Source organism: Pistacia vera, unplaced genomic scaffold (genome assembly GCF_008641045.1).
Source record: "Pistacia vera cultivar Batoury unplaced genomic scaffold, PisVer_v2 Contig660, whole genome shotgun sequence".
Taxonomy (NCBI): Eukaryota; Viridiplantae; Streptophyta; class Magnoliopsida; order Sapindales; family Anacardiaceae; genus Pistacia; species Pistacia vera.
In genome coordinates, this window is record NW_022196513.1 from 730,480 (window position 1) to 756,750 (window position 26,271).

General features: G+C 35.5%; 1 protein-coding gene and 1 non-coding gene across 2 annotated transcripts; both read left to right on the top strand.

The window, feature by feature from the left end:
• Positions 1 to 16,512: 16,512 nt before the first annotated feature.
• On the top strand, positions 16,513 to 16,619 carry LOC116112392. The gene has a single exon (XR_004125243.1). It is a non-coding gene; the product is annotated as a small nucleolar RNA R71 (small nucleolar RNA).
• Positions 16,620 to 19,415: 2,796 nt separating this feature from the next.
• Positions 19,416 to 22,434, top strand: LOC116112317 (probable 2-oxoglutarate-dependent dioxygenase AOP1.2). Its single transcript, XM_031398471.1, has 3 exons — positions 19,416 to 19,789; positions 19,871 to 19,998; positions 22,181 to 22,434. The coding sequence occupies exons 1-3, from the start codon at positions 19,416 to 19,418 to the stop codon at positions 22,432 to 22,434; spliced, it is 756 nt and encodes a 251-aa protein (XP_031254331.1).
• The last annotated feature ends 3,837 nt before the right edge of the window (positions 22,435 to 26,271 follow it).

Here is a 26,271-nt window from a genome sequence, read left to right on the forward strand (position 1 = left end):
TCTGTTTCGGCGCATGATTTAGAGAAGAGGTTAGATGCGGAAGACAATAATTATACCTCTTCAGAGAAGTTAAGAATTTGTTTGATATGGTTCATGCATTCCATCCTTATAGCTTGTGACTCAACGAAAGTCGTTAATCTTGAATGGGAGTGATTTGCAAGTAATGATGAATTCTTTAATTCTTATCCATGGGGAAGGTTATCATTCCAATTAATCATTGATTCCCTCTGAGGAAAAGATATGGCGATAAAACACCGCCAATATGTGGAGAAGGATAAAGCGAGCACTTACAATTTGTTCAGCTTTCCATGGGCAATGCATATAAATATCAATAGGTTTTTATTATTTTTTGTGTATTATATGTGTTTTAAATCTGATATGGATTGTTTTTTTAGAATGTAGGTTTGGTTGTACAAGGCTATCCCTATCCTTGGTAAGGCAAGAAGGCGAAAGAAGACATCAGCTCAGACACCGATCCCACTTCCTAGGATGTTGCGATGGCACACTGAGAAGAGCGCCCATTGGGACTACAATAAACTTGAAGTGGAAATTGAAGTGGCTTGGGTAAGATTAAAGGATTTGTTTTTTGAATATGTACTTGTTTTTAAATATCGCTTAAGAGATATGTTGATTATTTTATAAATTTGGTTGATTTTTTTCTTATTGCAGGGAGTAGTCCATCCGTTCATCACTCCTACTAAAGGTGAATTGCTCATGGATTATGTTACGTCGTTCATACCATTGGACGATGTTTCTGATGAGAGCATAGACTGTCTGACGCGAGACCTAGAAGGAGTCATGCATTTGATTGCAGCTACAAGGTCGCTTGTGAAACATGTAATATAAAAATCAGATTTAGAAATTTACCGATCTAAAGATGGTGAAATCCATCAATTGTATGCAATTGAGAAATTCCTTAACGGTTAAGTTTTGCTCTAGCTTAAAACCTAAACTGGCCACATAAATCTTATAAGACTCTCCTTACTATCTTATTAAATTTATGAACTATGCTATTCTACAAATCTTAAGCAATTTCACCACCCGATTCATCATCACATCAATAAATCAATTGAACACAATGAAACCCTAATTAAGAGATTTCTAATCAAACTTCACTGCCTAGTTCATCATTTAATTAAAACCCTAAATAATTAAAGAAACACCAGACCCAAAAGCATTAAGTAAATAACACAAATTCTTGTAGACCAATAAAATTCTTGAATACTTTTGAATAGAAAGAAAATCAAGTGAACATGGTGTTTGGTAGAATCTACCCTTTAACAAAAGAAATCTACTTCATAATCAAAATGATTAAAATCAATATTAGTTTTGAAATCAACATTACAAAAAACAAAAAAAAAAAAACAAAAAAACTCAAAATAAAAGTGAAGTAAGATGAAATAAAAACTGAAATCTTGAAGAATTGATCTCTGGAAGGGTTTCATGCCAACTTCTCCTGAATGAATGGTGCTAGACTCCCCTCTTTTTCTACTTAAAGCTAGTTCTAAACCTCTATTTATACTCCTGGGGTTTTTAAGAGTGTGACCAAAATAATACAATTAGGAAAAATTAGTATAAAAGCCTAACAAAATATGTGTAACTTGATGCTTGCCACGACAAAGAATTTATTAGCCGTGGCGAATGCACAAACCACACTTGATGACCCAAAACATGATTGTATAGAGCCAATATTCTTTGTCATGGTAAACGGTGATTTCTTCAGATGGCCATTATCTAGTCAGAATCTAATGAAAACATTAACATATAAATTGTAGTCCTCTGAATCAAATCTCCAATGCATAAAGAATCATCAAAATCCAAGATTCACAGCTCATGTTATTGTCAAAGTATCGACACATGTTCCTCGCTCAAGCTTCCTCGAAATACACTAACTTTCTCGTTTCAACTCCGATTCTTTTACCATTCGTTCTTGTTCATCATGATCTTCATTGCCATCATTTTTTTTTTTCATCTGAACATCTTTTTAATTATTTATGACCTGGAAATACTCAAAACACACCCGTGATCCCATAAAAAAATATTTTTGAAATAATTACGTCAAATTTCACAATTTAGACCAGTTTTCCCACAAATAATCTCAATAAGTCACTAAGTAGACATGTATTTTTAGAATTTCATCACAACCTTGAAATAGCTTCTTGCTTGTCCCTAGCAAGCTAAGCGATAAAAATAGTCCTTTAGCTTAAAGATCTAAAACAAAATAAAATGTATATCTACTATCCTAAATCACTTCCGTAGATTGACATAATTGCATTTAGTATATGCAACAAGCGTTTAAATCGCTAGGCAACCCTAGTCAGACGAGTTGTAGTCTTGTGAGAGTCTTGTGAGGGTTTCCACCTCTAAATCGTCTAGAATGGTTAAAAGCTATATAGGCTAAATACAATGCCTTGATCAAGAATGATACCTAGACCTTGGTTCCTTACACTACAGACATGAATGCAGTAGATAATAAATGGGTTTTAAAGCTGAAATATAATGTTGAGGGCACATTGCAAAAGTATAAAACCAAACTTGTAGCAAAGGGTTTCAACAAACTACAGGACTTGATTACTTTGAAACCTTCAGTCCTGTAGTTAAAACTATTACTATCAGAGTTATGCTCACATTGTCTATTACATATCGAGAGATCAGCCAAATAGATGTGAATAATGTTTTTCTAAATGGTGAATTACAAGAGGAAGTATATACGTCTCAGCCTAAAGGCTTTATTGATCCCACAAACTCTAGCTATGTTTGCAAATTAAACAAAGCTTTGAATGGTCTTAAACAAGCTCCTTGAGGTTGTATGACAAACTGAAGACATCTTTGATTAATTGGGCTTTGTCAACTCAAAATTAAACTCTAGCTTGTTTATTCTTAACACAAGTGACAAAGTTCTTTATGTGTTGATCTATTTAGATGATATTCTACTGATTGGTTATGATAGCAAGTTAGTTCAGAATCTAATTCAACATCTTAATGCTCAATTCTCTTTGAAAGATTTAGGATCTCTTCATTATTTTATAGGATTGAATGCCTATAGAGACAGCAATCGTATTCATCTCAATCAAATAAAATATGCCATTGATCTCCTGAGACAAAAAAATAAAATAAAATAATAAAGTGCTAGAAGCTCACAGTTGCAACACACCTATGGCCTTGGGTACAAAGTTATATTATGAAGATAGCATGGCTTTCCAGCAACCTACAATTTATAGAAGCACAATTGGTGCCCTTCAACATCTTACTTTAACTAAGTCAGATATCTCATTTGTAGTGAATAAGCTAAGTCAATTCTTGAAATCTCCCATTGAATTGCATTGGCAAGCATGTAAAAAAGAGTTCTTAGATATGTCAAAGGTACTCCAAATTATGGTTTTCATTTTCAAGCAACAACACAATTGAGCTTAGAATGTTATGTAGATGCTAATTGGGCAAGTAACATTCAAGACAAGAAGTCCACAAGTGGCTATTATGTGTTTCTTTGTCCCAACCTTATTCAATGAAAGCAAAAGGTAGTTGTTTTTCTTCTATTAAAGCTGAATACATGGCCCTAGCAAATACAACAACTGAAGTTGCTTGGTTGTAAAGTTTGTTTCATGAACTTGGCATATCTCTTTTTGCTTCTCCTATTATTTGGTGTGACAATATCAATGTAAGCTCTCTTGCATCCAATCTTGTTTATCATGCTCAAATAACGCATATTGAGATAGATGCAAACTATATTCGAGATAAAGTCCTTGCAAAGAAGCTCATTGTCAAGTATGTGCCTTCTACTTTACAAATTGTTGACATCCTCACAAAAGCTTTACCAATTGCTTCATTTGTTTTGTTAACTCATAAACTTACCCTTAGTACCTCTCCAGAACAAGCCTCCTCTTCAGCATAATCTAGTTCTTTTCAAGTTGCAATTGCTACTTGCAGTTTAGCTTGAGGGGTGTTGACTTTAGTATCCTAGAGTTCTTGATTTGATGTTATAGTTTTGGAAGTGTTTTCTAGTTGAAAAGTATCTTTTAAAGTTCTTGATTTGGTGTATAGTCTTGAAAGTATTGTGAAAATTGAAGTTAGCAGAAGTAGTAGAAGTGTGAACTAAAGTTAGTAGAAGATTCAATTAAGCTTTGAAGAACTTGTTATACCGAAGCAATAGGATTTGAGCAAAATCAACAAGAAATGCCTGTTCTTGAAGGAAGGACACCCATTCCAAATCCAAAGTAAGCTGTTCTCATGAAGAACGAGTTCATTCTAATGATTGTTCCTTATACTATCCAGTTTGGAATTTAAGTGCAGTCAACAAGGAACGCCCGTTCCACATCAAGGAACTCCTCTTCCCCTATCCTTCAAGCTGTTTTAGGTAAGAACGACATCTTTTCTCTAATCGTTAATAGTTTTGTTCAATTTTTGCAAAAGTGAAGATTCAAAGAGGAACAACCATTCCACGTCGAGGAACTCCCATTCCTTTATCCTCAAGCCATCTCCAAGAAGAATGATCTCGTTCCTATGTCGATTCTGTCTTCTGGAAACTTAGTGCACATTTTGGACAACAAGAACACTAGTTACCAAAGAGAAGGGATGCTTGTTCCTTATACTATAGAAGTCAACAAGCTACAGCTGTAGAACAACTTAGCTTGAGGGGGCCTGTCAAGATATAAGCTTAGGAGCAGTCTGGGTTAAAATGTAATATTGAAAAGTGTTTAGGACTAAATTGTAATTTGTTTGGGTTAAAGTGTCATAAAGCAAAATGTGTAAGAAACACAGTATTTTGAATCACTAGCTTTATAAAAGCATTGCACGTGTTATTCCAATTAGTTATAATGGAATCCCAAATTTTTCTTCTCTTCAATTTCGTTCTAATTATCTGTTTCTTCTAATTGATTCTAGAAAAAATCTTCACTAAAGCTAAGGAACTCAGTTTATTATTATTGAAGAATAATCACAACAGAATTTTTTGGAAACTTCGTCTTCTCTCACAGATGCAATAAGGGGTAATTAGTACTTTGAGAAATCTTTAAGAAGATAGAAATTACCCTCAAGAAAAAACAATTCATCTTTCGTTGATGGCTAGCTAAAGTGTTGAAATCAACATACAATTTTGGAAGTTGCATACCTAACTTCTTCATTCACATTTGGTTCTTCTACATGAACATGTTAGTCAACATTGCCCCACAACTCATACAGCTCGTACATTAAAAAGGGCGGACACCATGTTCCCATTCGAAGTTTGCCCTAATGAAAATTTACTATCCGAAAAGTTTCAAAATGACAATTACCCACCTTTCATTAATAGATTTAATAAAATCTGTTATGTTAGTAAAATCTGTTATGTGAGATTGATAGTTACTATAAAGACAAAAATACCCTTTCCTCTTTGAATCTATATCCAGGAATCGATTCTGGCAACTAGACCTCCACCCATTCCAAACTCGCCACTAGAACCACCAAATACAGTCTTCACCACCACCACAAACAAAGAAAAAAATTTCAAATTTTGGCACTAAGTGTGCATAGAAGGCTCTTTGAGGCTTTTTTACGAACAAGCTTGGTGGGCATTTAAAAAAACCAAGGGGAAAACAACCGCCGACGACAGGAATTGGCCAAAAAATAAAAGTACAAAACCACGATAGACTACCAACTGTTGGAGTAGGTGCCCTAGAGCCAATCAATTATTGTAGAAGTGAATGTTTATTAATCAATAAAAGGCGTATTCTACTATATCATGTAAATCATAATTGTATGTATTGATATATGTCCTTAGGATGGTAGAACCGTGACGAGGGTGTCAAGTGTTTCAAATCTTGATAGTGAGAACCCTATGATCACATATGGTGGCCATTCCAAAAATGTCCATAGCCCTAGTATTATTCTGACGAAGGACACAAGTAATACAGTAAGACTATCATAGGGTTGAACGACCTTGTCGAAAGACAGTAATTGAACTCACTTGTCAAGGTTGTTTACTGACAACAACACTTGAGTGCTTGCTGTAGGTAAGTTCATTAGACTAACCCAGCAGAGAATTCCACGTCAATACTAACCCTAATGTCTATGAAACAAATCCTCTAACGAATGGTGGTGCATGTGATCTTTAGACTTGAGATCACTGGAGCGCCTTGTGCACCGATTGGTATAGTTTGACACTAGTCTAACGTAGTTCTATTTAGAGCCATCAATATGGTAGTGATTGACTATATCAAGGAGTGTGTCAAGACTATGGTGGATCGACAGAGGATTCATCACTCCCAGATATGGAAGAAATTATCTCACAGCGCAATTCAGTGATTGAAAATGAAACTAAAGTTGTGGCCACAGTGGGATTGAGTTGTTGCCGAATCTAATTTATTATTCCACTCATTGGTCCAGTAACTGAATACAAAGGTATCGAGGATAACTGAGGTTGACACTATTTATGTACCTCAGTCTCGATGAGATAACAGATGATGAAAAGATTTGATTGCATGGTAACCATATTGTTTATAGGTAGCTGTTTCACTAAATTTGAATCTATCGGTTGGCCATGATGCCTTGTTAGGGGCTAATCTTGGTCTGTGTGTAGTGAGACGATTGATTGGTGTCAATCGCGATACTACTCACTGCCAATATGATGAGGAGCCTACGAGTCACACACTTAGAAGACAATTTAAGGTTGGTAAATTTTAGAAGGGCATATTGGCGATTTTGCTGTGTAATTAAATTTATTGAGGTTGTAGCCTATGTCCAATTTTGTTATTGGAGTAATTTAGCAAAATTACAAATTTAATTATTAGATTTAATATTAATATTTAACCAAATAATTAAATAGGGGCTAATATGCGATTCCACATAAGTTTGGGTTGTTGCAAACTTTGGAGATGGAATGGAAATTCGCCTCATTATATAAATGAAGCAAATTTAGGTTTTATACACAATTTTCATTGTGTGGCCGTAGAGAAGATTTTGAGAGAAAACTTTATCTTTTCTACTCTTCACTCTATCTTTCTAAACACCAGCGTTAAAGCCAAGAATTGATTCTAGCAAAATCAATTCTTGGTCTTTGACATACTGTCTTCGTGTGGACGACATGACTTCGATTCCGTTCTCGAATCGGTAGAGAATTAGATTCAGATACACTGACAAAGCCTCTAAACGCTAGTATAATCTAATACTTGCATGGATCTTTATTGTTTCAATTAAGCATATATATATTAGACCCTAATCTTGGCAAAATCAGAGTAATCAATGGGCAAAATTTTTGTTTTCCACTGCCTCTGCTCATCGACTTACTAACACCAACAAGCCTGACTCTAAACAAGCAAGCAATTACCCCCAATCTACTCCTCAAAAACTCCAATAAAAAACACCCCAACTTCAAAGTCACACAAACCCAAGAGGAAGTCGCTGGTGATAATGATAGACAAGCTCGGGTCAAACTGATGGGGGTTTTGAAGAGGTGAATCCAATGAGTCATTTATTATTGATAGGTTGCATTTTGGTGGTTGGAGATGGGAAAGTTGGCTGAAGAATTTTACAAATAGGTAGTGGGCAACCCAAAAACGACCGGTGGACGGCAAACGGGGAGTGGGGAAAGTCGATTGAATGGTGGGTTTAGAAGAGGGGTGAAGGGGGTTCCAATGATGGTGGAAGGGTGAATTTCTGGTCTACCAGTCGACTGGAAACACACCTGAAAGATAGGTATTCGTCAGAAAAAAGGTGAGATGAAGAAGACGAAGATGGGAGGGGGAAGATGAGAAAAGGATGGGGGTAGGGTTTTTTTGGTTGATATATAAGGGGTAAAGTGACATAATTATCCTTTGACTATTTTTAAATTTACTTATTTTATCTTCATTCAGTTAAACTTGATGGATAGATACTAACAGAAAGTGGGTAATTGTCTTTCTGAAACTGTTTGGGTAGTAAATTGTCATTAGGGCAAACTTCGGGTGGGAACATGTTGTTCAGCCTACATTGAAACAATAATTCATCTTGTTCTGTTTTTCCTTTTAAGTTCCTTTCTTTTGACTTTGACTAACTCTTGGACTCTCTTCTATGCTATATAGTCGACTCAAGTAAAGAAAGGCTGCTGAACCATTTGAAAATATACTTTACCAATTGAAACTCAAATTAAAGCCTGGCAGTTTTGAAGCAAACCAATGTTATACCAAAAATGTCAATTTACGATAATAGCAGGCCTCTTTACTATTGTTTCTTTTTTTATAATAATTTTGTTGTCTCAAAAATTCCTATTGGCAATTGGTTTATCCTTCAAATTTTCCAGTTTTAGTTTTAATGACAATAACACAGCATATGAGAGAGCTTTTCCACAAAACCAGGTTATCCAAATAGCCGTAGAAAGTGCTATTTAGGTCGAGCCACACACTCTAAACCAACGCGCCTTTGGATAAAGCATTGGGAAATCTCACTAATTTCACAACTCATTCCATTTTTTTTTTTTATTCTCAAAACAGAAGCCAATAAAGAGATGGGATGGCCTTCTTTCTCGCTCCTCAAGGTTCAAGGATTCCTTCGGACGCCACAAGAGATGGGTCTCTTGGTCTTAGAGTTGATTTTGAGAGATTAAATTCAACTTCCAATCCATTCATTGCAATTGAAATTGATATCTTCCACAACTATTATGATCCACCCGGTGATCATATGGGTATTAATATCGATTCTATGAAATCTTTGAACAATATGACATGGTAGAGTGATGTAAGAGGTAGGAGAAGGAATGCATGGATTAATTATAATTCTAGTACATAAAATTTCGGTGTTATCTTCTAGTTTTATAAATAATGCCTTAGTGATGCTGCACCTTTATTATCAAGTTGATTTGAGGCTTTATTTACCCAAGTTGGTTACTTTCGGCTTCTTAGCGGCAAATGTGAACAACTTAGCAATCCAGACCTTTAACTCGTGGGAGTTTAGTTCAAGATTAGAAGCTGATTACAATTTAACCAATCCAATAATACCTGATAGAAGAGAAAACCAAATAGGACTCACACTGCGATTGGGATTGGGTATTGGAGTAGGTATTTTTGTTGTTGTGCCGATTTTAGTGTGACTTCCTGGCTTTGGTAGGAAGAAAGAGGAACTAGACCTAAGAATTTTTCGTATATGGACTTGGCAAGTGCAACAAATGATTTCAATGTTGAAAAGAACTTAGAACAGGGGGGATTTGGTGGAGTTTATGAAGGGTTTATGAGGGATATTGCTGATAAGAAATTATGTATGAATTTTGACGTGAAACAAATGGAGTGATTGATGATCGTCGGGCTATCGTGTGCTCACCCGAATCATAATCAAAGACCATCTATAAGGCAAGTTATTCAATTTATTAATATTGAGTTACCATTTAGGAATCTTCCACCTAATATGCCTATTCCCAATTTTGATCATATGCTATATATAGGTGCAGGTGTAAGGTCAGGCCATGCGCCTTCTCAATCTTTGACTATTCTTTGTTAAGATTCAAAAAGAATCCTCAATTCACCCATAATCGATAAACAATAAGAGTTGAAAAAAACAGAGTAAAAATAGGTATTGGAACTGTGCGGCTTTATTACTCGTTTTAAACACAGTTTTCAGGATGCTCAAACATACTATTTACCAAATCTCACTATTGATTAGACGGCAGAAAGAAAGACTAAAAAAAACTCCTTGATTCACCCATAATCGAGATTCACTAAATGCTAGGAAAAAATTGAGTGAAAAGAGGTACTAGGACTATGCAACTTTTTCGCTCGTTTTAAACACAGTTTTCAGGACACTCGAGCATGTTGTTTACCAAACCTCATTATTGATTAGATGATGAAAAAAGATTCAAAAAGACTCCTCGATTCACCTATAATCAAGATCCATTACATGCTACAAAAAAACTGAGTGAAAAAAGGTATTGGGACTATGTAGCTTTTCTACTCATTTTAAACACGATTTTTGGGACAATCAAGCATTCTGTTTACCAAAACCTCAAATAGCTTTTGCAAATGGAATGCTTTTATTGAGTTGAAACGCTCAATATTAATCTGTATTAGTAAATAGTATGTAGGTATTAATTTTCAATATTAATACCTACATACTATTTACTAATACAGATTAATATTGTAACCTCTGTTTTTCCTTGTTGAAGCGGTCCATGTAGTCTAATCATTTTGCTGCTGTCTATTTATTAATCTGTTTTAAACATATGTGAATTAATTTTCAATAGTAATTCTGGTTAAACACTCAATATGGGAAAGTTATTTGATGGCCTACGAAATTACCACACATCGAGGCCAAGCGAGATACCACCAAGTGGTGTGATACCATGGGGACCATGGCCATGTCACCGCTGATTGCATCACCCTCCATCTTGAAGTAGTAGAGCTACTAAAGAGGGGCCACCTTCATGACTTCCTAACGGACAAAGAGAAGAACACCGTAACAAACAAGTATTGCCAGATTACACCTCCACCAAAAGCATCGCCTACGGACGAGTTGTGCAATGTGATCTCAAGCAGATTAGAAATAAGCAGTGTAAGCTACTTCTTGCCCAAATGTCATGCCAGAGCCGTAGCTAACCCCGAGGTCTAATCCTCCAGGCCATCTTCGCAGAAGGCAACCAACCCGGCCATTGAGTTTGTTGACAACAAAGCGATGAAGTCAAGACCACAATTCAAAAAATCAATATTTAGACGGCCAAAAAAGATTCAAAAAAACTCCTCGATTCACCCATAATCAAGATCTACTACATGCTACGAAAAAACTAAGTGAAAAAAGGTATTGGGATTATGCAGCTTTTCTACTCATTTTCAACACGATTTTCAGGACAATCAAGCATTCTATTTACCAAAACCTCAAATAGCTTTTGCATACAAAATGCTTTTATTGAGTTGAAACGCTCAATATTAATCTGTATCAATAAATAATATGTAGGTATTAATTTTCAACACTAATACCTACATACTATTTACTAATATAGATTAATATTGTCGTCTAATCGATGCTCAAACATGCTGTTTACCAAACCTCAGTATCGATTAGACGGCGAAAAAAAGATTCAAAAAGACTCCTCGATTCACCCATAATCGAGATCCACTACATGTTAGAAAAAAACTAAGTGAAAAGAGGTCATGGTTAATACAAACTTAATATTTTCAATAAATGTAATCAAATAGCTTTATCAATCTAGCTGAACACATTTTATTATTGCATAGGATACTTCACTCCCCATTGGATTCGGCTTTCATTATTGTTGTTGATTTTCGTCAGTGTACGAAATCATGCAAGTAATAAAGTGTATAAATACGGATATCGAACCCAAGGGAATTACTATTATCAATTATCAATTACCAATTAAACTATCCTATTACTATTTGATCAATCCAAATTGTATTAAGAAAAACCTAAATTAAACAAAATTAACAATTGAATTAAAAAGAGTACAATTAAAATAAACCTTTGGGTAAAAACAAGATGACTAGACCTAGGGCATAGACTTCACACCAACTCTTATTCATATGTATAGATCTCTCATGCTAATTTGATTAAGCTCTTCCTACAGGTCAAACTCCCTAAATTTCCAATAATTTTCTCTCGAACAATTATCAAATTAACGCCTAATTACTAACCCGAATGATCTCTAATCAAATTTAAGCAATTGGGGATCATTACGCTCTATGGAATTTACCAAAAACCTCACAAGTCACGGTAACCTATCTCTAGCGTTTGCTCAACCTATGATTTTACCACCGTAGACCAACTAACTATCATCTGTCGATCTCAACTTAGTCCATTAGTTCATTCAATTCTTGGGCCCTTAAGAATCAAAAGCATTAGGAAAAATAGTAAAACTTAGAATTAAAAGCTCAATAGGAATTAACAACAATTTAAGTAATACATAATTAAGAGATTGGGCTACGTCTTAGCCCTAGAGAATAAATTTAGTTCATAATAAACATGAAAGAAACAATCATATTTATTAAAACATTCATCATGAGTTTACAAGAAAAGAATAAGGAAAACTTCTCTAATTTGTGAATCAAAGCTCCAGAATTTCTGTTACTTCTCTTCACTGCAGATTTTTCTTCCTTTCTTCTCACCCAAGAATCCCCCAATTAATACTAAAAGACTTCTATTTATATCCCACAAGGGTTAGGGTTTGTTTTTCCTTAATTCTATTTGATTTAGAACTCTTAACCCTATTCTCCTGGCTAAAAACAGAAAACAAGTTAGTGAATTCTGTGACTGTGCTGTGGCAAGTAGCTACTGGAAAAAGTGTGATGCGGCATAGTAGCTGCTGCCCTTTTCCCGCTTCATTTCACTGTTCTTCAAAGATGTTGATTTTTGAACTCAATAACGATGGAATTTGGAAACATTGTAAACATATGAAATGTACCCCTTTGAATCAGATTTCCAACGGTCTAAGAATCGTCTTAATCCAAGTTCTACAACTCAAGATATTCTCAAAATACCGAGGCATGTGCAAGCTGGAACGTAATCTAGAATCTTCTCTTTGCTTCAACTTCCATAACTTCTTCAATTTAAGTTCGATTCTTGATCCGTTTGTTTCCACTCGTCACTCATTCCGTTGCCAACATGATTCTTCATCTGAGCATACCATTTAAGCACTAGTAACACTCAAAAACACCCGTGATCCCGTAAAAGGCAATTACGAAAAACATTAAGCAACTTTACCAAATTAAGCCTAATTTCCCACAATTAATCCCCCAAAAACCACTAACTAAATGTGTATTTTCAAGCTCTTATTACAACCCTCAACCAGCTTTTTGCTAGTCCCTAGCAAGCTGAGCAATAGAACAAGTCCTTTAGCTTGAAAACACAAAAAAATAAAATCTAAATCTAAACTATCCTAAATCACTTCCGTAGATTGTCACGGTTGCATTTTGCATATGCAACAAGCCTTTAAACCCCTAGGCGGCCCTAGTTGGACAAGTTATAGTCTCGTGAGGGTTTCCAGCAATGATACCCACAAACATCCAAACCTAACCTCACCTAGACTCAAAACTAAAGACTCAAACAAACATTTTAGGATTCGTACATATAATCGTCTCAAAAATTGTGTCAATGTGAACAAATCGAATAATTAACAGCATGCAAATGCAATGAATAAGTGAATTTCAACTACACTTTTGTTATTGACTCTCTCATAATCATTCACAAACCATTCATCTAAAAACCCAGATGATTTTATGCATAGCTTCCATAGGCGAAGTACGAAAATAAAACAAATGTGCATTCAAACTCCATAGGCTCACTTTTCAAACCACTCTCCACTAATGTAGAATCCAATCACTACCTCGGATCATTAGGTCTTTTTCATGGTTGTAACGTTAGGCTAGGGTAATGGTTTATGAAAGAACGGAAAGGAATTTTTAACAAAATGTAAGAGACTTGATATTTTTCAGTAAATGACCATGAACAATCTCTTTCTTGCTTCACTTCTCATTCACCCTCTACCCTTTCACATTGATTGAACTCTTCCTTCCATCATTAGCACAAACCCTCATGCAATGTACCTCATTTTAAGTTCTTCTCCCCAGCTACTTTTTCCTTTTTTTTTCATTTTTCATTTTTTTCATTTTTCATTTTTTACCTTTTTTTTTTTTTTTTTTTTTTTCAGGAAGATAGTAACTCATAAAAAAAAATGCGTCTACCCCACCTTGCTTCTGCTATCATCATTCATTTTTTTTTTTCACAACCCCCAACCTATCTCATTACACATACTTAGGTTGTGGTCCAAAAAATATTTTTATTTTCTTCTACCACACTTCTTTTCATAAGTTTTTTTTTTTTTGTGCATTATAAGGTCACCCTAAATTAAGTCTCTTACAATAAGATGGGTCGGAAAGTGTTTTAGGATTCATCATCAAGGTGAGATATAGTAGGTTTACAACAACAAAAAATAAGGCTTACCAAGTGTATATATAGGCTCAAAGGGTTAACTAGGGAAAAAATAATATAGGTTGGCTTGAAAGGTTCAATCGTTTCGAAGAAAATTGCCTAAATCATATCCTAAGCAATGCAGATTCTAGGATTTCGCCTCAAGTGGTTATCAAATGAGTTCTAGAGTTTATGCACAATTTTCACAAAAAAATTATTGCCCATAAAAACACACATAAAACGTCTCTAAGTTTCTGAATTATTCAACCAATCAAACCCATTCCCAAGAGAGTCATAACTAAATGCAATTGTCATCTACTATTGTCTTTACACTATGCAAAAGTTAATCAAATATCAATGTCACAAATTCACTATCATGGTCTTATCATTAACTTATGTATGCACACAACTAAAACAATTTCACCCAAAAGCTTTTAAAGAGATAATTCAAAGCACAAAAACAATTTGACCATAAGAAAATATTCCTTACCCCCAACGTTAGAGATGATCATTGTCCTTAATGTGCAAAGAGAACAACCACACTACCTTTCGTGCGCAACATTTATGTGGAGATAATCTTGTGAAGACATGCATATTGTTTGTTGTATCCAATAGTCATCGGGAATCTAGTCAAAAGAAAACAAACTATGTGCCTTTCTTGGCCAATTTAGTGTGCATAAAAGAAATTATGGGTGAAACATAAACAACTGACATATCAAACCAAACCAAAGTTATCACAACTTAACACATTAAACAAAAATCTAAAATAAATTCAAAACAAAAACCAAAATTAAAGTAAAGAGCTTGGGTTGCCTCCCAAGAAGCGTTTTATTAGAGTTGTAAGCTCGACTTTTCAAATCCTTCAATCTGGATCATCTAGGAAAATCCAAACCCTTCTATCCTTCAATCCACCATACACATAAGGCTTCAATTGTTGTTCATCTATCCTCTCAAATTCAACCTCCATAATCCTAAAGTTGACTAAACAATTTTCTAGGGGTGAGCTAGGGTAGTTTTCTTCTAAGTTTTCTGCTACTTTGTCATCAAGGATGCTAATCTCAAAGCAAGTATCTAACTCGGATGGACATTTCATCTTGTTAAAAACATTGAACTCCACTTGTTCGTCTTCCACCCTTAAGATTAGTTTACCTTGGTGTACATCTATTAAAGTCCTACTTGTGGCTAGAAAAGGCCTTCTTAAAATTAAAGGTATGTTCTGGTTTTCTTCCATATCAAGAACTACAAAATCTACTAGAAAGAAAAATTTATCTACCTTTATTAGGACATCCTCCACCACTCCCCTAGGATATGTTATGGATCTATCTGCCAATTGAAGATGAATTGTGGTTGGCTTCACCTTTCCTAAACCAAGTTTCCTGAAAATAGAAAATGGTATCAAGTTAATGCTGGCTCCTAAATCACATAAAGCTTTATCAAAATAAAAACTACCAATTGTGCAAGAATATTAAAACTCCCTGGATCTCTTAATTTCAGTGGTAGTTTCTTTTGAAGTAACGCGCCACATTCCTCGGTGAGCATGACCATCTCATGGTCTTCAAACCTCCTTTTTGTGTAAGGATCTCCTTTAAGAACTTGGCATACTTCGGCATTTGCTCCAACATATCTACAAAAGGAATATTTATGTGTAAGTTTCTAAACATATCCATGAACTTACCAAATTGCTTTTCTAATCTTTGTTTCTGTAGTCTATGAGGATACGAAAGAGAGGCTTCATCTTTCTTCACATCTTGGGTTTTGTTCTCAAGTTCTGGTTTTGTGCCTAGGCATTGCGTTGAGGCATTCTTCATTCTGGATTTTGTGCCTAGGCATTGTGTTGAGGCATTGTTGGTTCTGTCCAATTTCGTGTCTTCAGCTTTTTCCTCAGTTTCTTCAGCTTTTCTTGATTCTTTCAGCTCCTTACCACCTCTCAACATGATGGCATTGAGTTACTCCTTTGGATTCTTCTCGATATCACTCGAAAACATTCCTTGAACTCTTCCTGCTAAAATATTGTGGATTTGCCCAATTTGAGTCTCAAGGTTCCTAATAGAGGATGATTGATTTTGAACCAGGACGTCAATCTTCTCAAACCTCTTGCTTGTCTCTTTAATGAACTTGGTCAACACATTCTATAAATTAGATTTTCGCTCTTGAGGTTGAAAAACAAGAGGTTGTTTTTGCTCATTGTTGTTGCTCTATGAAAAGTTCAGGTGTTTCCTCCATGCTGGATTATATGTATTGGAATATGGATTCCCTTGCCCTCTTTGAAAATTGTTGACATAATTTGCTTGTTGAGGTGGAGCAAATGGATTCCCTACTTGAAAATCTCCTGACAAATGGTTCCCTGCACAAAATTCACAAGTTAGTGAACGAGTTTCAATAGCATTTACCTTTAAGGCAACTCCTAATTGCTTTTGGATGGTTGAAAGTTGAGCAACCAACGCAGTGTAGCTATCAACTTCGTGCACTCCCACTGCTTTCCTTGTTGAATTTCTCTCTGAAGGCCTCATGTAGTTATTGTTTGCCATCACTTCAATCAGATTATAGGCTTTCTCCGGCGTTTTACTATTCAAGGCTCCCCCACTTGCAGCATCTACCATGGCTTGTATATTTGGCATCAACCCATTGTAAAATGTTTGCACTTGCAACCATATTGGTAACCCATGGTGAGGACACCTCCGTAAGAGATCCTTATATCTCTCCCAAGATTCATAAAGCGACTCCATATCTTGTTGGAAAAAATTTGTGATGTCACTCCTCATCTTGGCAGACTTGATCGGCGGAAAATACTTTGCAAGGAACACTTGAACTAACTCATTCCAAGTAGTGATGCTTCCAGGTGGTAGAGAAATTAACCAAGCCTTAGCTTTATCCCTAAGAGAGAATGGGAAAAGCCTTAACCTAATTGCATCATCAGATACCCCATTATGTCGGAATGTATCGCATAGCTCTAGAAAATTTGCGATATGCAAATTAGGATCATCGTTAGACAACCCTGCGAATTGAATCGAATGTTGTATCATCTGAATAATGTTTGGCTTTATCTCGAAGGTATTTGCTTGAATCGGTGGTCTCCTAATACTAGAAGCACATCCCTCAATTGTAGGTCTTGAGTAATCCTTAAGTGCCTTTTGAACTTCTTTTCCTCTTGTATCTGTCATTGAAACTAACTCCTCTGTATGGTCTAACACTAAAAATACATAAATAAAAATTAAAGCACTAAAAACAAAAAACAAAAAACAAAAAAAAATAAATTACAAACCAAATTAGCAACTAAATAGCTTGTATTGATATTGATAATATAAAAGCAATTCCATGGCAACGGCGCCAAAAACTTGTTGTTGATTTTCGCAAGTGTACGAAATCATGCAAGTAATAAAGTGTATAAATACGGATATCGAACCCAAGGGAATTACTATTATTAATTACCAATTAGACTATCCTATTACTATTTGATCAATCCAAATTGTATCAAGAAAAACCTAAATTAAACAAAATTAACAATTGAAACTAAAAAGAGAACAATTAAAATAAACCTTTGGGTAAAAACAAGATGACTAGACCTAGGGCAGAGACTTCACACCAACTCTTGTTCACATGTATCAATCTCTCATGCTAATTTGATTAAGCTCTTCCTACAGGTCAAACTCCCTAAATTTTCAATAACTTTCTCTCGAACAATTATCAAATTAACCCCTAATTACTAACCCGAATTATCTCTAATCAGATTTAAGCAATTGGGGATCATTACGCTCTATGGAATTTACCCAAACCTCATAAGTCGCGGTAACCTATCTCTAGCATTCGCTCAACCTATGGTTTTAACACCGTAGACCAACTAAGTATCATCTCTCGATCTCAACTTAGTCCATTAGTTCATTCAATTCTTGGGCCCTTAAGAATCAAAAGCATTAGGAAAAATAGTAAAACTTAGGAAGAATTCTTAATAAACATTAACAATCAAAGATCAATACATAATTAAGAGATTGGGCTACATCTTAGCCCCAGAGAATAAATTTAGTTCATAATAAACATGAAAGAAACAATCATATATATTAAAACATACATCATGAGTTTACAAGAAAAGAATAAGGAAAACTTCTCTAATTTGTGAATCAAAGCTCCAGAATTTCTGTTACTTCTCTTCACTACAGATTTTTCTTCCTTTCTTTTCACCCAAGAATCCCCCAATTAATGCTAAAAGACTTCTATTTATATCCCACAAGGGTTAGGGTTTGTTTTTCCTTAATTCTATTTGATTTAAAACCCTTAACCCTATTCTCCTAGCTAAAAACGGAAAACAAGTTAGTGACTTCCGTGACTATGCCACGACACTGTGCTGCGGCACAATAGCTATTGGAAAAAGTGTGCCGCGGCACAGTAGCTGTTGCCCTTTTCCCTCTTCATTTCACTATTCTTTAAAGATGTTGATTTTTGAACTCAATAACAACGGAATTTGGAAAAGTTGTAAAGATATGAAATGTAGCCCTTTGAATCAAATTTCCAACGGTCTAAGAATCGTCTTAATCCAAGTTCTACAGCTCAAGATATTCTCAAAATACCAAAGCTTGTGCAAGCTGAAATGTAATCTAGAATCTTCTCTTTGCTTCAACTTCCATAACTTCTTCAATTTAACTTCGATTCTTGATCCGTTTGTTTCCACTCATCACTCATTCCGTTGCCAACATGATTCTTCATCTGAGCATACCATTTAAGCCTAGTATCCTGAAAAATACTCAAAAACACCCGTGATCCTGTAAAAGGCAATTATGAAAAATATTAAGCAACTTTACCAAATTAAGCCTAATTTCCCACAATTAATCCCCAAAAACCACTAACTAAATGTGCATTTTCAAGCTCTTATCAATTATGCCTTGATGGTCTACTTATGTAACTTCATCCTATTTAAATTACTACTATAATTTCATATCTTCTTATAAAAAAAATGAAAATATGTATTACTAAGTATCCTAAATCATTCCAGAGTGCTAGTTGGACTTTACCACCTGTTGTAGTGACAAGCAAAATCAATCTTCCCATAGGTGTTCATATATCACTAGATTACTTCTACCTACATCCTTATCCTTCAACTTCCGAGAAAGAATACCCACAAGGTTTTCACATATGTAGTGTTTCTGTCGTCTAATCGATACGTGCAGTGTTGCAAACATCTTTTATTGATTAAGTTATTTGAGGTTTTCAATATTGAGTTCGTATTTATCAAATCAATAATACATAGCATAATGATGTCTAATATTATTATAAACATTCAGACTGAATAAAACAAAGTAAATTCTTTTGATTTCTAATGAAAATCATCTTTTTGGCCCTGGAATTCTTGATTTATAAGGAATTTTGATCTAGTCGATTTGTGAAACTTCATTGTTACAAAGACCAACTCAATCCTGATAGATTAAAAAATCGAACCAACTGTGATCATTTATTTGTCCCATTACATATAAAAAATTTCATCGGAACTCTATAAAAAGGGCTCAAGTACTTGAATGATGAAGCAATTAATACACAAACAACTTATTATTCTGCAAACAAAGAAAGTAGAAATGGTCTCTGAAACCCCTCTTCGACTTCCAGTCATAGACTTTTCCAAGCCAAACCTAAAACCAGGCTCTCTTGAGTGGGGTTCAGTGAAATCCCAAGTCAGAAAAGCCCTAGAAGAATTCAGTTGTTTCGAGCCTTTGTTTGACAAAGTTCCTGTAGAGCTTTGGAAAAGCATTTTTGGGGCACTAGAAGCGCTTTTTGACCTACCATTACAAACCAAACTTTGGAACCTTTCAAAAAGGCCCTTTCATCGTTACGTTGGACAATACCCTCAAGTTCCTCTCTATGAAAGCATAGGCATTGATGACGCAAACATCATCGAGAAAGTCGAAAGCATGACCAATATTTTGTGGCCTAAAGGAAACGAAAGTTTCAGGTAAAAAAATATTCAACATGTTACTAATTTATCATATTATTTTGATCTCTTACTTAATTTATCTACTTCAATCAATTGCAACAAAACGATACATTCATTTTCGAAGCAAGTATCAAAATTAGATCAAACAATTAGGAGGATGATTTTGCAGAGTTTCAATCTGGAGAAGGACATGGATGAACACATGAACTCAATATTAATATATTTGGGTGCGTTTGTTTTGTTATTCCTATCCATATTCCCAATCATATTCCCAAAATACTTGTTTGTTTTATTATTTGAGAAATACTATTCTATTTTTTTAATTACTTTTAAACCCCTTAAATTTATTAATTTAATTAAACACCCCTAGAAAAAAAATTTAAAATGAACAAAAACACCCCCACCTACCCATAGTTGCCAGACCACCGGAATCTATCACAATAGCATAAAAACGATCAGAACTGGTCGATAATTAGCTGATTTAGCCGTCAGCGACGTCCATATCTTTGCAACGGCCAAATTTGGCCTTTTGCGGTCGTCGATAGCTAGATCTGATTGTAGATCTATCCTTTTTCAGCTAGATCCGTGGTGAATCTGGTCGGAAAAGGCCATATCGACGCATGACTGGCCAGATCCAATCGGTCTACATCATAACACCATTTTTTTGCCAGATTCAGACGGTGGTGTCCGAAATCTGGCACTATGGGGGGTGGGGGTATTTTTATCATTTTACAAAATTTTTATATATTGGAGTGTTTAGTTAAATTAGCAAACCTAGGGGTTTTTTTTTGTTAATTTTTAAATTTTACCTTGTAGTACTCACCTTATTCAACTACCCAATATTATTCCCAAAATCCAATCCAAAATAACAAAACAAATGCACCCTTTAATATTAATATAGCCAGTACTTCCGTAGGTTCGATGTTCAAGTTATAGTCGGGCACCTTATATCAGTGGGGCAGGACTTGTGTCCTTTCATTGTGCAAGCCAGGTGGCAATCCATTGGGCATCAGTTGTTTCAGTTAGTGACTGTCCTTGGTTAGTGGTACGGCTCGACGAGACAATTATCTTGGCATCGTTCGGCCCTTTTAGAACGACGATCTTCATAGGCAGAGTGTTTGATGTGGTTCACTTAATCCTCTTCCCACCTTATTTCTACAAGAGCTTGAGCTAATACATCTTCCATGGTGGAGTAGTTGAACTTGGTGAGCTCTTTATATAACTCACTGTTGGGGAGGAGCCCCTTCCTAAAGGCATCAACATCTATCTGCTGATTGCAATACTAAATGGAGATTTTTCCCTTGTTGAAATGGCCCATGTAGACTAATCATTTACTAATACAGATCCCAAAACATTGTCCCAAACATCAAGGAAATGACTATTGTGACAAAATCTTACGGCAGTGTACTTTGGGTTATGCCAGTATGGCAAATGTTGTTTCCACAAGCAAACCTTCAACTGAGAGAAAAATGACTTTGGGTAATTCAAAAAATAGTTTTCGTAGTGGTTGTGCTGAATTCACCGATAACCTCAAATAGCTTTTGCATACAGTAGTCGACTTGATTCGTATAATTACAGAATTGTGCTTTGGATAGTATAGTGATATTTTAAAAGTTAGTGAAAGGGAAAATGTTATTAGGTCATTATTTGGGTAAGAAAAAGTCGTTACTATACATTATATATTGAATACTTTTTCTTATGATGATCAATAAAGATCAATGGACTGAAGATCTACAAAGATATTAAAAAATTGATGAGGGTAATAAATCTATATAAGACAATTATTGATGTTCTCTTCCTTGTTTAAAACACTCATCACATAATCTTATAATATTGTATAAAATTGAGATCTCAATATGGGAGAGTTAGATGGCCTGCGAAATTACCACTCAGCTAGAGGGGTCGAGCCGAACCAACCAGCTATAGAGGAGCTAGATGAAGTCGAAATGCACCTTGATTATCCAGATCAAAAGACCCAAGTGGGTGCCCTACTTAGACTTAACATCCGAGAAAAGCTCATAGACTTCCTCAAGGAGAACCAAGACTGCTTTGCTTGGTCTCACTCCAATATGATAAAGATCAGCCTCAAAGCAACAGTGCACGAACTAAACACCGACTTGAACTACCCCTGGTGAAACAAAAGAGAAGAAAGTTCGCTCTAGAGAGAAACAATGTGATCAACAAAGAAGTAGAGAAGTTGCTAAGCAATGGCTCAGTTTGAGAGGTTTAATACCTCAACTGGTTGGCAAATGTAGTGGTCGTTCGAAAGAAGAACGGGAAATGGAGAGTATGCATCTATTTTACCAACCTAAACAAGGCTTGCCCCAAAGACTCCTACTCCTTTTCCATATTGACATGCTGTCGCCACTGTTGGACATGAGTTACTAAGTTTCATGGACACCTTTTCAGGCTACAATCAAATACTCATGCACTTAAACGATCAAGAGAAAATTGCCTTCATCACTGAGAGGGGTATTTATTGCTACAAGGTGATGTCGTTCGGCTTGAAAAACTTTGGTGCCACCTACCAGTGTCTTGTGAATAGGATGTTTGCCAGCTTGTTAAGAGATTCCATGGAAGTATACATTGATGACATGGTGGTGAAGTCGCTGGCCCCCAGCCAACACCTTGACCACCTAAGGCAAGTGTTTGAGGTATTATGAAAGTACAAAATGAAGTTAAATCTAGCCAAATGTTCATTCGACATCTCCTCTGGAAAGTTCCTTAGCAATATGGTCACATAGCACAACATTGAGGCTAAACTTGACCAAATTTGTGCAATCCTAAACATTCCTTCACCTACTTGCATAAAAGATGTCCAATGTCTTACTGGAAGGGTGGCTATGCTGAACCGGTTTATAACAAAGTCAACGAAGAAGTGTCATCTCTTTTCTGCATCCCTCAGAAAGTCCACAAAATTCGAATGGACCCTAGAATGCAAAGAAGCATTGGCCCAACTAAAAAGGTACTTAACATTACCTCATTTACTCTCAAAACCGAAAACAGAGGAAGACTACTCACCTACTTAGCAGTATTTGAATCGGCCATCTCAACCATATTAATTCAAGAAGAAGGAAAGTAGCTGCCTGTCTACTACACTAGCAAGTCTCTGCTTGATGTGGAGACACGGTACAACCAACTTGAGAAGCTTGCACTCGCTCTTATCACCGCCACAAGGAAGTTAAGACCGTACTTCCAATGCCACTTAATTGTGGTCTCCACTTCTTACCCCTCAAGAAAATCCTCTACAAACCTAACCTTTTGGGGCTCATTCAATTGACAATAGAGCTGAATGAATTTGACATCTCTATCCAACCTCGCACCGCCATAAAGTCTCAAGTGCTAGTTGACTTCATCGTCGATTTTGCACTCGACACTTCAAATCAAACTGAGAGGAAGCTCTTATATTTGACAAACCCACCCTAGGATTACTACCTCAACATCAAATATTTGCATAAGAAAAGAGAAGAGAAGAGTAAATGGTATTTTCCTCATGCAGCAAATTGGCATATTAGGTCATTAATTAATGGTAAATGAAAAGAGGTAAACAACATGCTCGAACTTAGCACCCCGAAAATTGTATTGATGATCTAAGTATCGATTAGGAGTCTTTTTAAATCCTGCTCATACAAACACTATTTTTTTTTTTTTTTTTTAAACAAACACTAGTTTTGATACAAATAAAATTGAAAATTAGGTTATTTACTTTCTTTGAAGGAAAAAGATAATGCCACACTATTAAAATTCTAGCTTATATATTTGTTGATAAGATGATGTAAGGAATACATGTGCTACCTTTCTATAATCACCAGTGGTTTTAATTGAGATTTAAAATTGAGATCTCAATTTTATACAATATTATAAGATTATGTGATGAGTGTGTTAAACAGGGGAGAGAACATCAATCATTGTCTTATATAGATTTATTACCCTTATCGGTTTTTTAATATCTTTGTAGATCTTCAATCCATTGATCTTTATCGATCATTATAAGAAAAAGTATTCAATATATAATATAGAGTAAATGACGTTTTCCCACCCAAATAATGGCCTAATAACACTTTCCTATTCACTGACTTTTAAAATACCACTATACTATCCAAAGCACAATTTTGTAATTATACGAATCAAGTCAACTACTGTATGCAAAAGCTATTTAAGGTTGTTGGTGAATTGAGGACAACCACCTACGAAAACTATTTTTTGAATTACCCAAATATTAGACATCATTATGCTATGTATTACTGATTTGATAAATACGAACTCAATACTGAAAACCTCAAATAGCTTAATCAATAAAAGTCATTTGAAACACTACATGTATCAATTAGACGGTAGAAACACTACATGTAGTAAATAGTATGTTTAAACACAGTTCACAAGGTGGCTTAATCTGTATTAGTAAGCCACTTATGACCTGCCCACTCTATGAGTTAGGCTACTCTACAAGTTAACCTAAACTAGGTTCAACCCATGAGCCCATAGCAATCCATGAATAGGAATCAGAATCCTATTATATTTCCACTTCTGTCAAGATCTCGAATATTACTCTAGGTGTTAAGCTTAATCTAATAAAGGCAAGAGATCATATATTCTTCATCCTTTAGTAAGTAGGACTCCAACCCCTTGGGTTCACTATATAAACAGGCACAAACCCTTTCAATATTCATTCAAAAATCGCCTTTAGCACATAGCTTTAAAGTTCTTGCTCCCAAGAACCACTTCATTATTCCAATAATCTTTCCCATCCTTAACCCTCACTAAATACCCTTACCCTCGCTGACTAGAGCGTCGGAGTATCTACGGAGGACACTACACCGATGTTTATCTAGCCTTCACATTCTCTTTTCTTTTTTGTGTAGGTCTATTAGGTTGTTAGTGGCTTTACTTTCAGAGGATCTATCCCTTCCAAATTGATCGTAGATTTTACTGTCTATAATTTGGCATCCACCATGGGGCCCTAACAACTATTTGACTTAAACGACCTAGTATTTCTACTCTTCTCTCCCGATTCATCCATCATGATCGAAAACATTGAAACCCCTACTCCTGACGTTGTGGGTTAGAGTGTGGGCCTCACCACATTGGTGCTAGAGAGCAATGACAAGTACCAAGCTCTGGAACCTCAAAATGCCACCATCTGTGTCAAGAATCAAGCCCTCCAAGACAAGGTAAGCAATTCTATTTGTTAGATTGGAATTTAGGTCAACCTCACGCCTCTTCTTCTTGGTTCCCTGTTCACCCAAGGCAATTGTTCACTGCCTCAGATCATATGATACCCTAACAAATCAAACCCACCTCTACTCGGCTCCAATTGCAACCTTACCCCAAGCCGAGTCGACTCAACCCAAGCAGTCACATATGCCTTCCATCACCATGGTTTTAATCAAACTACTGTTCATCGGAACCTTGTTTTCTAAAGCAAAAGGCACACTTCTACCAGTGGGAGGTTAAAATTCATTCGAGTTTTCCTTAATGGTGATGGGTCGACTTAAAATGACTATTTTGCTTGTTCGCCAAAGTGAAGGTTGATAAACGAGTCATAGGCAAAGTAGAGAAGTACACTTGTTATGTGTACGTGGCGACATATAGTGTCCACTCTACTGATACTCAGAATCACACTTGAGGACACAATTTGAATATACTGAAAATAAACAATAGGCGACCCATAAATATCCTTCTTTAAAATAGAGTATCCCATTTGAAAGGTCTTCATTTTTTAAATAGGGTGATAAAAAAACTCGATATAATATATTAAAACTTGAGGTTTGGTAAACATCATGCTCGGCTTTACAGCTATGCGGGTTGAAGATTGTTGCTTGAACTTTTCCCACTCGTTTTAAACATAGTTTTCAGGACACTTGAGATGTTGTTTACCAAACCTCAATATTGATTAGATGGCAAAAAAAAAAAAAAAAAAAAAAAAAAAAAAAAAAAAATTCAAAATGACTCCTTGATTCACCCATAATCGAGATCCACTACATGCTAGGAAAAAACTAAGTGAAAAAAGGTACTGGGACTATGCAGCTTTTCTGCTCATTTTAAACACAGTTTCGGGACACTTGAGCATGCTAGTTACCAAACCTCAGTATTGATTAGACAGCGAAGAAAAAGATTCAAAAAGACTCATCGATTCATCCATAATTGAGATCCACTACAAGCTAGGAAAAAAACTAAGTGAAAAAAGGTATTGGGACTATACAGCTTTTCTACTCATTTTAGACACAATTTTCTGGACGCTCGAGCATGCTGTTTACCAAACCTCAGTATTGATTAGATGGAAAAAAATATTCAAAAAGACACCGATAATCGATAAACAATATAGGCTGAAAAAAACTGAGTAAAAATAGATACTAGAACTATATGGGTTTACTTCTTGTTTTAAACATAGTTTTCGGGATCCTCAAGCATGCTGTTTACCGAACCTAAATATCGATTAGAAGGCAAAAAAAGATTCAAAACGACTTATCGATTCACCCATAATAGAGATCCACTACAAG

Coding starts and splice junctions, on each gene's coding strand:
- LOC116112317 (XM_031398471.1), top strand. CDS start 19,416: ATGGTCTCTGAAACCCCTCTTCGACTTCCAGTCATAGACTTTTCCAAG. Junction 19,790..19,870: donor AAAGGAAACGAAAGTTTCAG/GTAAAAAAATAT, acceptor AATCAATTGCAA/CAAAACGATACATTCATTTT. Junction 19,999..22,180: donor CTCAATATTAATATATTTGG/GTGCGTTTGTTT, acceptor ACACCTTTTCAG/GCTACAATCAAATACTCATG.